Source organism: Astyanax mexicanus, chromosome 20 (genome assembly GCF_023375975.1).
Source record: "Astyanax mexicanus isolate ESR-SI-001 chromosome 20, AstMex3_surface, whole genome shotgun sequence".
In the NCBI taxonomy this organism is placed as follows: Eukaryota; Metazoa; Chordata; class Actinopteri; order Characiformes; family Acestrorhamphidae; genus Astyanax; species Astyanax mexicanus.
The window spans coordinates 36,127,252-36,144,765 of NC_064427.1; the positions used below are offsets into that span (position 1 = coordinate 36,127,252).

Consider the following 17,514-nt stretch of genomic DNA (forward strand, 5'->3'; position numbering starts at 1 on the left):
AGTGGAATTAAAGTGCGTATTGACAGTGCAAGTATATCAGTAGTGCAGGTGTTGTGTAGTGCAAGTCCGTTTGGAAGGGACCAGTACTTTGTGCATTGTAGTGCAGAGTTTCAGTACTTTATTAGTGGGGGGATTCAGGATGCTGAGTGAGTGTGTGCTGGGGGCAGGATTGGGATGGGGGGTAGAGCAGGAAGAGAGTTCAGCATCCTCACAGCCTGATGGATGGGGCTGCCTCGCAGTCTGCTGGTCCTCGCCCAGAGACTCCACAGTCTCCTCCCTGATGGGAGCAGGCTGAAGAAGCTGTGTAGTGGGTGAGAGGGATCTCCTGCCAGACGGAGGGCTTTCCGTGTGAGGCGGGAGCTGTACAAGTCCTGAAGGGAGGGGAGAGAGGTGCCAACAATCTTCTCAGCTGCTCTCACGATGCGCTGGAGGGTCCTGCGGCAGGATGCTGTGCAGGCCCCGTACCACACGGTGAAACAGCTGGTCAGAATGCTCTCGATGGCCCCTCTGTAGAAGGTGGTCATGATGGGGGTGGGGGCTCCAGCTCTTCTCAGCTTGCGGAGAAAGTAGAGACGCTGATTTGCCTTCCTGGCCAGTGACGCTGAGTTGGTGCTCCAGGAGAGGTCCTCTGTGACGTGCACACCCAGGAACTTGGTGCTGCTCACCCTCTCCACAGCAGTTCCGTTGATGAACAGAGGGGTGTGCAGTGTGTGAGTTCTCCTGAAGTCCACAACAATCTCCTTGGTCTTCTCTGTGTTCAGAGAGAGATTGTTGTGTTTGCACCAGGAGGCCAGACCGCTCACCTCGCTCCTGTAGTGTGACTCATCGTTGTTGCTGATGAGACCCACCACCGTCGTGTCATCCGCAAACTTGACAAAGAGGTTGGAGGTGTGTGCTGGTGTGCAATCGTGGGTCAGCAGAGTGAACAGAAGGGGGCTCAGCACACATCCTTGGGGAGCCCCTGTGTTCAGTGTGGTGATGCTGGATGTGCTGCTGCCAACCCGCACTGCCTGTGGTCTTCCAGTCAGGAAGTCTAACAGCCAGTTGCACAGTGAAGTGCTCAGCCCCAGACTGTCCAGTTTGTGTATGAGCTGTTGGGGGACGATTGTGTTGAATGCTGAGCTGAAGTCAACAAACAGCATTCTGACGTAGGTGTTCTTCTTGTCTAGGTGTGTGAGGGCTGAGTGGAGAACAGTGGAGATGGCATCATCGGTCGAGCGATTTGACCGATAAGCAAACTGGTAGGGGTCCAGGGAGGGGGGGAGCAAAGACTTGATGTGATGCATGACTAGTCGTTTGAAGCACTTCATGAGGATGGGGGTGAGTGCAACTGGACGATAGTCATTGAAACAGGATGGCGATGCCTTCTTTGGGACAGGGATGATGGTGGTGGCTTTGAAGCATGTGGGAATCACCACCTGACTCAGAGAGGTGTTATAAATGTCAGTATAAACCTCTGTGAGTTCCCAGGCACAGTCTCACAGCACACGGCCAGGAATGTTGTCAGGCCCAGGAGCTTTCCGAGCATTGATCCTGCTGAATGCTCTCCTCACACTGTCTGGGGACAGCGTCAGCACCTGGTCACCAGGAGGAAGGATGGATTTCTGGGCGGGTGTGTTGTTGAGTGGCTCGAACCTTGCGAAGAACCCATTCAGGTCGTTCAGCAGAGATGTGTCGCTGTCGCAGGTCTGTGGATGTGGTTTATAGCCTGTGATAGACTGGATACCCTGCCACAGGTTCTGTGTGTCTCTGCTGTCACTGAAGTGTTGGGAAATCTTCTTTGAGTACAGCCTCTTAGCTTTCCTGATCCCGCGGGACAGGTTGGCCCTGGCTGACCTCAGGCCTGCCTGGTCACCTGTTCTGAAGGCTGCATTTCTGGCCTTCAGGAGCTTGTGGACCTCTCCTGTCAGCCATGGTTTCTGATTCGCTCGAACAGTGACGGTCTTGAGGTCGGTTACATCATCAGTGCACTTGGTGATGTAGGCAGAGACAGTTTCTGTGTACTCCTGAATGTCTGTGGAGTTTTTGTGGGTGGCAGCCTCTCTGAACATATTCCAGTCTGTTGTGCTGAAACAGTCCTGAAGTGCCTCTGAGGAACCCTCTGGCCATACTCGTACCTGCTTAAAAACTGGTTTGGTGACTTTAACCAGTGGTCTGTAAGCTGGCATTAGCATAATGGTGAGGTGATCAGAGGCTCCCAGGTGGGGGAGGGGGGAGGCTCGGTAGGCTCCTCTGTGTGTAGTAAAGACCTGGTCCAATATGTTGTTTCCCCTGGTTGGAAAGTCTATGTGTTTAAAAAGTCCAGAAAACACACTCTTTGGGTCTGCATGGTTGAAATCTCCAGCCAGAATGAGAAAAGCATCTGGGTGCGCTGTCTGCTGTTCACTGATGTACTGGTACAGTTCATTCAGTGCTTCACTCCTCACGCTGTTGTTGGAGGTCGGAGGGATGTAAACAGCAGCGATCAGCACGGCGGAGAAATCTCTCGGTAGATAGAACGGACGGCATTTGATAATCATCAGTTCCACTACCGGTGAGCAGTGTTTACAGACCACAACTACGTTCCGACACCAAGCATCGCTGATGTAAACACAGAGCCCGCCGCCGCGGCTCTTACCTCCGTCAGCTAGCGCGCGGTCTGCCCGATAGCATGTTAGCCGCTCCAGCTGAACGGCGTGGTCCGGGACGCTGTTGTTGAGCCAGGTTTCGGTGAAAACATAAACACAACAGTCTCTCACGGTCTTCTGAGTTGACTGAAGTAAGCGGATGTAATCCAGTTTATTGTCCAGAGAGCGTACATTGGCCAAAAGTACGGTGGGGATAGCTGGCTTGTGTGGGCTAGCCGCTAGCCTCGCTCGGATACCCCCGCGCTTACCCCGTTTCTGCCTTCTCGCCTGCCGGCTGTGGTGCTTCCATTGTGGGCGAGCTGCAGCGGTGGGGGTCGGTGGGGGTGCGGGTGTCCGGAGCACGCCGCAGACTCGCAGTTCTTCTCGGAGTCCGCGGTTTAACTCCAAAAGTGAGTTTCTGCCGACTTCAAGCAGAAACTCACGGCTGTAGGTGCGTTTCAGGACGTGAACGCACGACAAAGACGCACAAAAACACTGCGACTTACGAGACAAAAAACACGAAAACGCTGTTTCCTCGGGGGGGGGGGGGGGGGGGGGGGAGAGAAGCCGCCATCTTGGATCAATCCTGCCTTCTCCATGTTACCTGTTCCACACTGAGGATTTTAAGAATGTGTTTGTTATCAGAAGAGAGACGGAAATGATGACCAGAACAACAATGGAAGCTGTGAACCCATCATAACCCATTGAAGAATTTGAAGAAATGACAGTAGGTAGTGGCCGTGTGTGAATGGAAAATCTCTTAACGCCAATCACAGAGCCAAGGATAAAGTTCCGCCTTTCAGGAGAAACAGCCAATCAGCTTGCTGTTTTTTCGGAGCGCGGTGGGCTAGTAGCTAGTAGCACCCCCTACCCCCCCACCCCCGCCTCGCTGAGGAGGATTTTTGAAGGTTTTTGAGTTCTTGCAGTGGCCAGCGGGTTGCAACGCTCATGTTAAATCATATGGATATATATATGGATTTTATTTTCAAATTGTTTTTATTAATTTAGGATTGCAGGATTACTGTAAGATATAATTAATGAAAATGTATTTAGCTAACCAGTTATCTAGAAGCTGGATGTTGTGGATAGCCAGAATTTAGTACTATACCACCGGTGATCATCTAATAAACTACACTTTATAGTGTTAAACGTTATGTATCAGGATACTAATTATAATATATTGTGGCGTGAGGAGGCGGGGGAGCCGTGGGTCCGCCCCACGCCGGAGCGCACAGCCATGTCTGTCCCAGCTGGTCCGCATCAGGACTGATTGAGCCGCCAGCTGGGACAGGTATAAAAACACAGCCTCAGCATATAATTAACTGGGCTATAGGTTCCAGAAAAGCCAAAAGGGCTGGATGTGGCGCAAAAGCCATACAATGCCCAGATCTGTGCTGGGTACTTGCTTGAGTACTGTTAGGTACTGTTAGAAGGTTCACACTTCTAAAAAAAAAAAGATAACAAATATCCACTAAATCCAATCAAACTGGAGGACAGAACTGGATAAAGGCATTCATGAGAAAATAATAATAATAATGGATTGTGACTGCGATTGCATGTGTACATGCTTCTCTGTGTTACTGACTCTAAAATGACTGTATTAAAATGCATTTAGTAGCACCTGCACTGTCCTGATAAGCTTCATCTGTTTGTGTCTATTATCTCTGTTATGTTTCTCATTATCTCACTGAACGAAAAAATGAATGTATCATTGCTGCATCTAATATTGCATTATTTCTCCAGTCCTCGACTCTTATTACGTCTTTGAACACACTAAAGCAGATTGGGAAGCATGTGTTGGGAAACATGGTGTGAACATCTTGTGATGTACTGAATATATATACAGTGAATGTATACATTTTATGAGAAGGACCATACTGAAGGATAAGGATTCCATAGATAGCAATATCTACACTATAGTGGAATCCTTATCCTTCAGTATGGTCCTTCTCATAATATGGTGTCTCCTCTTTATCTCTTAAATATGATAATACACATACACAGCACACCAACCCGCGGACAGCTGTATTGTGATAAGATCATACACGTGTATGGTGTTATCACACTGACAGTGCGTGAGGTGGGGGTGAGCCTGAAACACTGGAGATATGACATGTCGTTTGAAGGGTGTGAAGAATCAATGGGTCATGGACGATACAAATCATGTACATGGGATGTTGGCTGATACTGGCTGAGCTTTAGAGATATAAATGAAAAATAAATGATATTGAGGTCAACGTATGAAACTGATTACACTGTAACTGACTTCAGCTGTTTTTTCTAGTCAAGTCTCTAGTGTTGAACAGTTTAGAGACATTACAGATACTTTAACCCAATTAATAACAGGCACAGGCATTTGAAATGGCACCCTGTCATTAAGAATATATATACAGCTCTGGAAAAAACTAGAGACCACTTAAAAATTATACATTTCTTTGATTTTACCAAATTGAAAACTTCTGGAATATAATCAAGAGGAAGGTGGATGATCACAAGCCATCAAACCACCAAAAGCTGAACTGCTTGAATTTTTGCACCATAAGTAAAGGCATAAAGTTATCCAAAAGCAGTGTGTAAAACTGGTGGAGGAGAACATGATGCCAAGATGCATGAAAACTGTGATTAAAAACCACAGTTTTTCCACCAAATATTAGTTTTTGAACTTTAAGGCTGCAACAATTAGTCTTTGCAGTCGTTGCAACAATTCTTCTTAATTAAAAAAAAAAGAAATATATATATATATATATATATATATATATATATATATATATATATATATATATATATATATATATATAACCCTATCTGGACAGCATTCATTTCTAAGAGGGTTCAGGGGTAATTTTCTCTTTTATGATTTTATTTGTGATTTTATTCCCGTCCGGAATGACCATGCATGTGTTTTTCTTTGCTGTCCTTTGCTGAATTATCTAATGTTTTTTGCTAAAATCCATAGTTTTAGTCCCGTCCGGACGCACATCTCTGAGTTTTGTCTCCTCACTTTTGTCTCTTCAATAAAATAGCTGCTTGTCTAATGCCATGTTGCGTAATCACACTTTGGGCGCGTGTTTCCACGGAGATCAACGTAAACACAACAGTGAGTGGAAATGGAGGAGCTACTGAACATGATGTCATGACTGAGAAAAAGCCAAAAAACTTACTGGTCCTCCTGTTTTTTTTCAATTGCTGTCTGGATGCAAGAGCTTTATCACTGAGTAGAAGTGTAAAAAAAAATTTTCACAGACGTCCCCCTGGGAAACTAATCCCACCTGGACGGTGTTTAAGACATTTTAATTCATTTTCTAGTGTTCCAGGAGTTTTTACGTCTGGAAAGATTTAATTTTCCAGGTTTTCTAGATTGTGCAGGATGTGTGGAAACCCTATGTTCAGTGTTATTTTATAAAAATAATATTTTTTTTTCTCTGTTACAGCTGCCTTTCTGTCCTGTGCTGTTTAGAAAATCCACTAACGGCAGGTAGAAGCATTCAGGGCAATGGTTTTATCTGACACATGAAAGGTATCCCTCACAGCAATCTTTCAGCTTTTTCTGAGGAGTGCTACACTCAATTTAGTCTTTTGCTCGACTGCGTAAATGCGCTCCTCACAGTAGAATGCGTTTCTCTACACATTCACAGGTGTTTCAAACCAAAGTACAAACAACAAAAGCGCATTTAACAAAATACACCATCACTTCCCAAACTCTATACACACATCAGAGCCAGAGCATATCCTGACTCTTCCGCTAAAAGACAACCTTTTACGAATCAGCCTGTGAAGATATATCTCTATTACAAGTGTCTAATGCAGGTGTGTAATTTGTTTAATCTTTTCAGAGCCTACAGCTCAGTGAAATCTAACCATCACTACGTCATTGATATCGTAATTATACGGCTTTTACTTTCAAATGGCAAAGAAAGTGCAAAAATTTAACCTTTACCCCGTTTTACAGCATAAATACGCATAATTATACAGGACATTTTAGTGACGCACACACATAACTCACATACATGAGTAAAAAAAGCCTGGGATATCTAATTAAGAGTAAAGGGTTTATAACCAGACCAGACCTAATTTCCACTTTGGCTTGCCCTCCCGACCGTATGAGTCCGCTACTCCTCAGTGCTGACGTCAACTGAATGCACAGTCACCTCTTCTGTCATAACATCTTTCAAGCACCCTCTCCACACAGGCACTGGCTGATGAAACTCTATTTCATGTAGAAAATGTTTGGAGAGTGCAGGAAGGCCCTTCAGTACAGTGATTCATTTACCCATTCAGTTCTGATATCATCACAGCATGTTTATATAAAAAAAAGAGGTAGAAGGAATACTGATATAAATACGGATGAAAAAGATATGAGACACGATATTACACCACATCACAACAAGAAAAGTCTGAGTCACAAACAGCCTTAATAGCAGAGGTGTATGGTCAAGTTTAGAGCTGTACGATCACCATACTTTTTTGCACTATAAAACATTGTTATTAATATTATATGGCGCATAATAATCAATAAATGTCTATTTTCTGGTCTATTTTCGTACATAAAGCTTACCGGATTATATGCGATTTTATGCGACACTAGTAGCTTGTTTTAACACAGTAAAAGTGCAGGTTACAGTCCAATATACTCCCCTCTGAACAGCAAAAGAGCTAGCGCTGTGGTTAGCAGCTAATGCTAATACTGATCCAGCAGTGCTATCCTGGGTTAGCAGCAGGTTACAGGCCGATATAGTCACCTTTGGACGGCCAAAGAGCTAGAGCTTAGCACGGTTAGCAGCTAATGCTAATACTGCTTTAGAACTAATCTGAAACTCTGTGTGGCTTTACTGCGTCTCATAACCTGACTGCTAAAATTCATACATAAGGTGCACCAGAGTAAAAGGTGAAAATTAAAGGATTTTTAAGTGCACCTTAAAGTGTGAAAAATATGGTATTTGTATTTTTATTGTTATTGCAATATGAGTTTTGCAGAACACCAGCAATAACCATGAACTGACACTGCATAACTGAGGGAGCTCTTCACACTGCAGACTAGGAATGCATCCATACCATTTTTTTTCTGAGTATAAGTACATGTATTGTATTGTACTCATCAATAAAGTTACCGATACCTACCTAGAATGATGCACTCAGGAGTATTTTATAAAAGTACGGGTGTAATGATGCACTATGCTCACGATTCGCTGTAATTCACGATTCTGGGTTCACAATTACATTTTTCCTGATATTTGGAACACATTTTGAATATATGTGAACATTTTTTTTATTTCATAATGTATAAACAATGCCAATTACACCTTATATAAATGCTCCATGTATAAATATTTGTATAAGTACTGTTTTTTGTAAATATTTTAAAATACTGTTCTAAACTACTTATTATATTAGTAATCTAGAGTTAAATCATTATGTAACAGTGGTGAACAGTAATGAAGTAAACGTAAATACTCGACTTTGCTTACGCCCACTGGTTCTCTGGTCTGCACTTGTAGGATTCTGACCTCTGGTGTTCAAACAATACAACTGCATGAAATTTCATGGTAACAGAATGTGAAATTGTGTGTTACTGCAATGCACATCAAATGTTTTTTTTTTCTATTGCAGTGCATTGTGCCCGTCATATAAACTTTTTCAAACGTTTTTTATACTTGAACACCTCACACAACTCAAAATACACAATGTGAAGACTTAGCCATTGCATTACCCTGAACTCTAAGATATTCACTTCTAACCATAGTGTCTGTTTATAAATTACAAACACAGCAACAGAAACTAATAAAAAAGCAGCAAAAGATCTGTTTTTTATTTCACCTTTGTTCCACCAACCGGGAACAGGCTCTTTCTATTCATTTTGACACCCGCCTCTCGTTATCTGTGCTGTCTCATATTCCTTTAGTCACTACACAACCTTTAAAACAAGTTTTTCTTTTTAAATACTATCGTCCTTGCGATAAGCTGGCAAAAATACAGGCATTAAAAGACACATCAACAACAGTGAACAAAGCCTCTTTCTCATCTCGGGGCGTTTTGAATTAGCTGGCAATTTTTAATTGTGAGCTCTTTTCAAGCCAGGAGCAAATCCCGCTCTGCCACATTAAAAAAGCATAAGCTCGCAGCTAATGAGGGCGAGAGTTAATTCATGCGCTGCATAATTCATTCAGAACACTCCCGTTCGGATGCACGTGAGCAGCGTCGACACCGGCACGTGCCGTCTTACACACACCAACACACTCTCATTCACCACTGATACACCATGTGCCCAGCAGAGAGCTGCTTTTTTGAGGTACTGAGACTCAGTACAGTCAGTAGCTGTAGAGTTTTATATATACTGTATATAGAAGAGTGATACTTATTAGCAGAAAGCACCTCAACACCACTCCACTTACCCATGTCTTTAGCTTATATATATATATGCTCCTTCCTACCTGCACTCGCTCCTGAAGGCTTACGCTACCTCCCGGCTGCTGCGCTCCTCCAATGAACGTCGCCTCGCTTTGCCAAACATTCACACAAAGCAATCCAGACTGTTCTCATACAGAGTTCCCCAATGGTGGAACAAACTACCTTCCACTACCAGATCAGGAGAATCTCTCACTATCTTTAATAAACTCCTGAAGACAGAGCTCTTCAAAGAGCTCTTACTCTCCTAACACCTCTAACTAACTACCTTCTACTACCAGATCAGGAGAATCTCTCACTATCTTTAATAAACTCCTGAAGACAGAGCTCTTCAAAGAGCACTTACTCTCTTAACACCTCTAACACACTAACTACTTCTAACCTCATTTCCTTCTTCCCCTCCTTCACTCCTCTATCCTATTACTCCCCTTGACCTCCTTTTATCCCTATCCAAAGATGTTTTACCTTTAAACTTATTTTACATTGTACTTGACTATTGTAAGTCGCTTTGGACAAAAGCGTCTGCCAATCGTAATGTAATGTAATGTAATGTAATATATATATATACCTCTTAACTATTATGGGGTGTTAATTTTTCCAGACAGAATCAATTCATTAAATAAACAAATAACTTACAGGGTTCATACACCTTTTACAAGGTAAGATTAAAGCACTTTTCCAGCACTTTCAAGACTCATTTGTAAGTTTTCCAGCATCTTTCAGTTGTGGAAAATTAATGTTAACAGTGAAATCCTAAAACTGCGATTCAGTCATAATCAATATATCACAAAACTATTCTCCCCACACTTCACAGCAACTATGTTACTGAGAAAAAAATACTTCTAAGTAAGTGAATAGCAGGAATTATGGATTTATTGGTGTCAGTTTCACACAATTTAAATACCAATGTTCTTCACCGCATGTTTACCCTATTCATTTAACTGAGCAGTTACTGTAATATGTCAAATTCAGGATGGGTTGAGAGCATTTATACATACATATTCTCAAAATTATTGATTTGTTTTTTGTCACACTGCAAAAGATCGTATTATGTTTACGAAAACACAACTGAAATTGCGTTTTTATTTTACGCTCTGCAATTTTTTATTTAAGCAAATTTATTTAGCCAGATAGTTATTTACTGTAAAGTAAATGTAGTTAGAATTTCAAGCATTTTCAAGCACTTTCTCCAAAATTCCAGCACTTTCCAGGCCTGGAAAACAGAACCCTGCACTTATGACTTCAAATCTACCTTTCAATTACTGAACACAACTACTACATACAGTGGTGCTTGAAACTTTCTGAACCCTTTAGAATTTTCTTTATTTTCTATATTTCTGAATGAATAGGACCTAAAACATTATCGGATTTTCACACAAGGAGACAAAACTTTTATACCTGGTCATTAATTTGCTGAGGGAAATGATCCAATATTACATGTTTGTGAGTGGCAAAAATATGTGAATATCTAGGATTAGCAGTTAGTTAGACAATCAGGGTTGAGTAAGCATCCTGCTTTTCTGCTGCTCTTTATAACATGTTATCATTATGAAACAAACAAAGGAGATTTTTGAGGACTTAAAAAAAGGAAGTTTAACCCTTGTGAGGTGTTCATATTTTTGTTACTCGTTTACTTTGTTACTTGTATTTAATCAGCAAAATTAAGCAATTTTACATTAAAATGCTTTACACATGCTTGCATCACCTAAATTGCAAGCAATATAAACAGCTTACATGGTTAATATTTGCCCTTTACCTTTCTTATGTTACATTTCTTTTAAAAAGTGCTACTCTTTTTTTATTAGTTTTTTTTTTAATAAAATGTAAAAGAAAATGAATTAAACTCAAGATATGAGTAGAAAATTTGTTTAGTTTCAAATTTACAAATGAAGCAATGTTTATTAGCTCTTGGCCAAACATACTGTATGTAATATAAATGTGTGTGTGTGTATGTGTGTGTTGGGGGGGGGGGGGGGGTGTACAGTGTGTGTTTATTGAAAATGTGTTTTGATATATGTTTTTCACAATAAAATGAGCCAATGCCAATGAGTTTGAGTTAGAAAAAAATATTTTTATTGTATCATTTGATGAAAAATGGAAATGGGTCCCTCAGACCCGAACACCACACAAGGGTTAAGACCATTGTTGCCCTCTTCAGAAAGATCTCCAAAAAGATCACTCTAAGAACAAGGCATATAATAGTTGGCGAGGTCTCAAAGTACCCCAGGGTAACTTCTAAGCAACTGAAGGCCTCTTTCACATTGGCTAATGTTAATGTTTATGAGCCCACTATTTTTTTTATTATAATTTTTTTCAAATTTTTTCCCATTTTCTCCCCAGTTTACACAGCCAATTACCCGACCCACTCATTAGGACTCCCCCTATCACTAGTGATGCCCCAACACTAGGAGGGGGAAGACTAACACATGCCTCCTCCGATACATGTGAAGTCAGACACCGTTCTTTTCCAGCGAGCTTGGAGGAAGCGCAGCGACTCAGCTCCGGTAAATCAGCTCACAGACACCCTGTGCTGCAAACATCACCGTAGGAGTGATGTGGGGAGAGAGCGCCATCTACCCACCCAGAGGGAGCAGAGCCAATTGTGCTCCCTCTAACGCCGGCAGCTTGATGGAAAAAGCTGCATGAGTGTGGGTTCGAACCTGCGACCTCCCGCTCATAGTCGCAACGCTTTAGACCGCTGGACCACACGGCGCCACTATGAGCTATTCCTTAATCCAATGGAAATGTTGTGGAAGCACCTGAAGCAATCAGTCAATGTGAGGAAACAACCCCAACATCCCAGAGTTGAAGCTGTTCTGTATGGAGAAACAGGCTAAAAGACCTCAAAGCCTGTGTGCAGGACTGATCAACTGTCCCAGATATGTTTGAACTTCTTCCCTCTTAATAAAGAGTTTGTGAGCATCAGTTGTAAAGTAGTGAAGAGGTAGAGTTACAGGTATACAGTGAATAGCTCTATTTAAGTAACGTTCTAATACATATTGTGAGAAGCAACAACTACTCAACTAAATAAAGACAAAAATGACTTACAATAAATAAGCTCAGTCAATCCGAAATATTTCATTCATTATTCATTATTTAACTTTAAAAATATTCTCAAGTGCAACTGCAAAGACCTTCAAACGTTTAATGAAACTGTCTCTTATTTTGACTGGTACGATACATTTTGTATAGTGTATAAAACACATAGTTTACTTTCTAAACTATCAGATCTGTATAAATTTGCCATCTAATAAATAATCAAATAAGGTTTACCCAGACAAACTTCAAGCAGAGCTATTGATCAAATATACACAAGCTGACTTGCTGAAGCAAACCCTGAAGAATAGGAGGCTGTGAATGTGCATTAAAAAAAGTTGAAGTAAACTAAACCGAAAGTTCTGGTTCTCCCTCAGGAGTTTACAACTCCCAGATCAAAACTCACACTCATACATCTCACTTCTGAACATGGCTTTGTTTTAAATTGTCCTTAAGCTCCTAAGCTGTTTGAAACCAATGGTGGGTTCCCTCTTATTAGAACTTGCAACACTGGAAAAACTCACTCAGTCAGTTTGCATTGCATTGCGTGTAGTTACCAATTAGTAATACTTAGGGTATAATATAAGTCACAGAGCATAATGGGTTAAAAGCATTCCTGAGAGAACAACGTGCTTTATATACACTACTCATAGCATTTAGCTGCAGCGTTTCCATTCTGAAGTACAAATGACATTTACAACATGGCATTTACAAAGCACACCACGACTCTGTGAACTTACAAACCCTGATTATTTTCTCCCGAGAGACAGAACTCGCAAAACTGTAGCTCCATCCAGCAATGGTATATTTCTACAGTGTAAAGGAAGTGCAGCACTGAACCTCTATAAACTCTACACTCTGTTTCCAGTCCCATTAGGAGTGATTTCACTGTTTTCTTCCAATGAGAGAGAAGCTCACAGATTCAGATTCAGGGTCTGCAATGCAAATATTGTTGCTTTTTGAAAAATGTTACTAGTGATTAGGGGTGGTAATCACAGGACAATCACAGCACTATACACAATACTTTTTACAATACGCTGCTCATAATGAGAATGATTACACAGTACTATTTTTCTGCAATACTCAATATACAGCTCTGGAAAAAATGAAGAGAGCACTTCAGTTTCTGAATCAGTTTCTCTGATTTTGCTATTTATAGGTTTATGTTTGAGTAAAATGAACATTGTTGTTTTATTCTATAAACAACGGACAACATTTCTCTCAAATTCCAAATAAAAATATTGTCATTTAGAGCATTTATTTGCAGAAAATGAGAAATGGCTGAAATAATAAAAAAGAAAACAAGTTCATATTCATAAAGTTTTAAGAGTTCAGAAATCAATATTAGGTGAAATAACCCTGGTTTTTAATCACAGTTTTCTTGGTATCATGTTCTCCTCCACCAGTCTTACACACTGCTTTTGGATAACTTTATGCTGCTTTACTCCTGGTGCAAAAATTCAAGCAGTTCAGTTTGGTGGTTTGATGGCTTGTGATCATCCATCTTCCTCTTGATTATATTCCAGAGGTTTTCAATCAAAGAAACTCATCATTTTTAAGTGGACTCTCATTTTTCCAAACCAAATCTTGATGTGGTGTAGCTTTTTAAAAGGGATTACATTATTATATTAACCAATCATCAACATTTTAAACCATTTTGACTACAAACAACTTTCTCCACAGTGTAGCATTTTACACCAAACCACGCACACCAAACTTTCACACTGTGGAAATTTAGCAAAACTGCCTTAAATCCTCATTCTCTGCATGTTTTTCCCATCTATGCTCAAATTACAACCACATTTAATATTTTAAGAGTATTTGCCATGTAATTATTTATATAATTTATAAACACTTTTTAAAGGAGGCTCAATTTTAAAGTGGTACTTCTAAATTGTATCTGAGGAGACAGTTGTTGGTACTATTTTGTCTTATAACACCCTGAATATGTGTGTATTCTTCCACCAGAAATGTTTTATGAATGCTGCTACAACACCTGAGCTAGGCTATTTAGGCTAAAAAAAATAATCCTAATGTAAAAAATGTGGCAAGCAACTAATAACAAATTTGTGTGATAAAATGCTGTGGTGAAGCTTTTTAGAGGGATTACATTTTTATATTCACCATTTAAAACCATTTTGACTAAAACCGTTTTCCCACAGCACAGCATTTCACACCAAACCACTCACACCAAACTTTTACACTGTGGGAAACTGACTTAAATCCTCATTCACTGCATGTTTTCACCACCTTTTATACACCTTTTTTACAACGTAATTAAATACACCATTTATAAACCTTTTATAAATGAGACTCATTTTAAAGTGGCATTGCTAAATTGTATCTGATGAGAAAGTTTTATAACACCCTGCATGTGTGTGTATTCTTCCACTGAAGACACTGCTAAGAAACTGCTAAGCTAACCTATTTAGGCTAAAAACGTAATGTAAAAAAAAATGGCAAGCAGCTTTTTAGAGGGATTAATTATCATTTTCACCCCTATTTTAAACCATTTTGACTACAAACTTTTTTTCCACAGCACAGCATTTCACACCAAACCACTCACACCAAACTTTCACACTGTGGAAATTTAGCTATAAATGTTTCAGAAAAGCTTGCCTACTTTAGGGTAAAAACTTTTGAAACCTATGTTAAAAAGCAATTGTGGAAAACATTAGGAACAACCTTTGTAGAGGGATATCTCTTATAGAGGGATAAATTATTATATTCACCACCATTTTAAACCATTTTCAGTACAAACAACTTTCTCCATAACGCAGCATTTCACACCAAACCGAACCACTCACACCAAACTTTCTCACTATCTAATTTAAACTAAACTGAATTAAATCCTCATTTACTGCAAGGGTACTATGACCCTGTGTGTGTATTCTTCCACCAGAAATGTTTTATAAATGCTGTTAACAGCTACTCTAGCCTATTTAGGCTAAACGGGTTTCAAACCGAATGTAAAAAAAAATGTGGCAGGCAACTAAAAACAATTTTGTGTGATTACTTGCTGTTTTAGTTGTATTAAATTATTAAATTCACCATTTTAAACCATTTTGGCTACAAACTACTTTCTACACAGCGCAGCATTTCACACCAAACCAAACCACTCACACCAAACTTTCACCCTCTGGACTTAATTCCTCATTCACTGCATGTTTTTACCATCTTTGCTCAAACTACAACCACACGTACACGGAATAGAGCGGCGCTCACCTGCGTTCCTCAGCTTTCGGTTGCGGAACACGGAGATGATGACCAGCAGGTTGCCCAGCACGTCCACCACGGTGGTGAAGATCAGCACGCTGGCCAGCACGGCGATGGCCCAGGCGGGTCTGGCGCTCGAGCCCAGCGCGCGCCCCACGTGTCCCGGGTCCGTGCGGTTCCTGTCGACGGCCACGTCCTCCTCGGACATGCCGGGGCTTCGGGGACTCAGGCGACTCACTCAACTCATTCAACCGTGAGCTGGAGGAGCGATGAGCAGGAGAGAGAGAGGAAGAGGGGACTCTGTGCGGTTACTGAGAGAACCCAGAAATAATAATAATAGAAAATTTAGCTACACTTACTGTGGATACGGTGACTTATGGTGACTTATGGTTCAACGTTCACTAAACGAATTAAAACAAGAAAAAAAAGAGGGGAAAAAATCTTTAAAAATACAATTTTAAGTGGCAGTTTAGTAAATAAACGAATAGAAAATAGGTTTAAATGTGTTGATGAGATGGAAGAGAAGCCCTGGAGGAGGAGAAGAAGAAAAAGCCCTGTAAATAAAGGTCGAGGGCGAGCAGCTCTAGCTCCAGCGTGCTGTGACACTCGGTCTCCTCCTCCATGTGAAGCTTTATTATTTATAATAAAAATACAGCTATAAAAGTGCTGCTGTTCCTCATGTCGCTGTGTGTGTCTTCAGGAATACACACTCAGCTCAGAGCCTCTCACATCCTCTAACTCCACTGTGTGAGAGTGTAAGTGTTTATGTAATAATAATAAGGACGGCTACCTGCGCAGCTCCGGCGGCAGCGCGGTCGTGTTCACCGCTCGGGGCCGCTGTGAGCGGGGCGCGCTGTGCTCCATAGCTCCGCTGCTCCTCTCTGGATCCTCTGGGTGTTTTGTTTTTTAAGTAGCTCCGACCATTCCGAGTTGCAAATCGCCGCGGAGAGCTCGGCCGGTGATTGGCTCAGCGCTGAGGGAAACGGCCAATCAGAAAGAGCGAGTGAGGGCGCGAACGAGCGCGCGCCACCGCCCGCGTGCGAGTCAGGTCCACGCGCTGCCTCCTCGGCGCGAAGGTGTGCGAGAGTGAGGAGAGCCCTCAATACTGCACAGGCTAGCTAACTACTACCACACTTACTCTGACTGGATATTGTTGGAAAAAATGAAAATAACATTAAAAATACATTATAATTTTAATAATTTTAAAGGTAATTTGAGGTCAAGACCAGCTGGTCATCCACAACAAAACATACTCTATGCTACTCAAGAGCTAGTTAACGAGCAAACAGCATATAGGGTATATTTTTTCTGGATGACCAAATGGTCTTGAGCTGGATTTATGTTAGCAAGGCTATGAGACACTCCTCAATATCTATTACTCCATCCCTATCTCCACAGTGCCCTCATTCTACTCCAAACACTCCATTTTCCCCCAGCCCCATCCCTTCAGCACCCATTACTCTACCCCATGTACCCAGCATCGCATTACTCCCATTTCCTCAGCACAAATGGAAATTAGGCATAATGGGTAATCAAGGAATGCAGATACATTGATGAGATGGGGTGAAGTAAAGGAGCTTTGAAGAGATGAGAGTGGTTAAATGGGGTGCTAAGGACTTGAAGCGGAGTAATCCCCATTACTCCATTACATCTTTATAACATTCTATTACTACACCCTCATTTCCTTCACCCCATCTTCGTAACATCCTCTTACACTCATCTTCTCCACAACGTTCCATTTCTCCATTCTCATCTTCTAAACACCCCATCTTCTTAATATCCCATTATCCACCCCATCTGGACAGCACCCCACTTCTCCACTCTCATCTCTACAATAGTCCATTATTCCATTCTAATCTCCTCAACATCCCATTATTTGCCCCATCTCCACAGCACCTCACTTCTGCACTCTCATCTCCAAAATCTTTGTGAGCCTTTGTAAGGAAGAGGGTGGAGAAATGGGGCACTGAGGAGATGGAGTGGAGTAATAGGTTGTTTTCAGCACCTCATTTGTCCAACCCATCTCCACACGTCTCCAAAATACCTCAGAGTCCCATTACTCAACCCCATATCAATGCTCTCCTACTACACCACCTCAACATCCAATTTCTCCACCTTTTTCTCCACAATGCCCCATTACTCCACTCTCATCTGCACAACTCCCTATTTCTCCACCACAATTTCTATGCATCCAATTACACCGCCCCATGTCCTCAATGCTCCAGTTTCTCCACCACACACCCACATACACAGT

The 17,514-nt window shown here is 41.5% G+C and overlaps 1 protein-coding gene across 1 annotated transcript in view; it reads right to left on the reverse strand.

Annotated features, from left to right (window-relative positions):
• mtnr1bb (melatonin receptor 1Bb) overlaps nt 1–16,143 on the reverse strand; it is a 78,752-nt gene extending 62,609 nt beyond the window's left edge. Inside the window, exons 1-3 of the mRNA XM_015605316.3 lie at nt 16,051–16,143; nt 15,620–15,661; nt 15,270–15,518 (exon numbers count right to left, since the gene is read on the reverse strand). Of these exons, the coding sequence (XP_015460802.1) occupies nt 15,270–15,468 (199 nt within the window). The 5' untranslated portion in view covers nt 15,469–15,518; nt 15,620–15,661; nt 16,051–16,143. The remainder of the gene's footprint in view (nt 1–15,269; nt 15,519–15,619; nt 15,662–16,050) is intronic.
• Nucleotides 16,144–17,514: the final 1,371 nt, after the last annotated feature.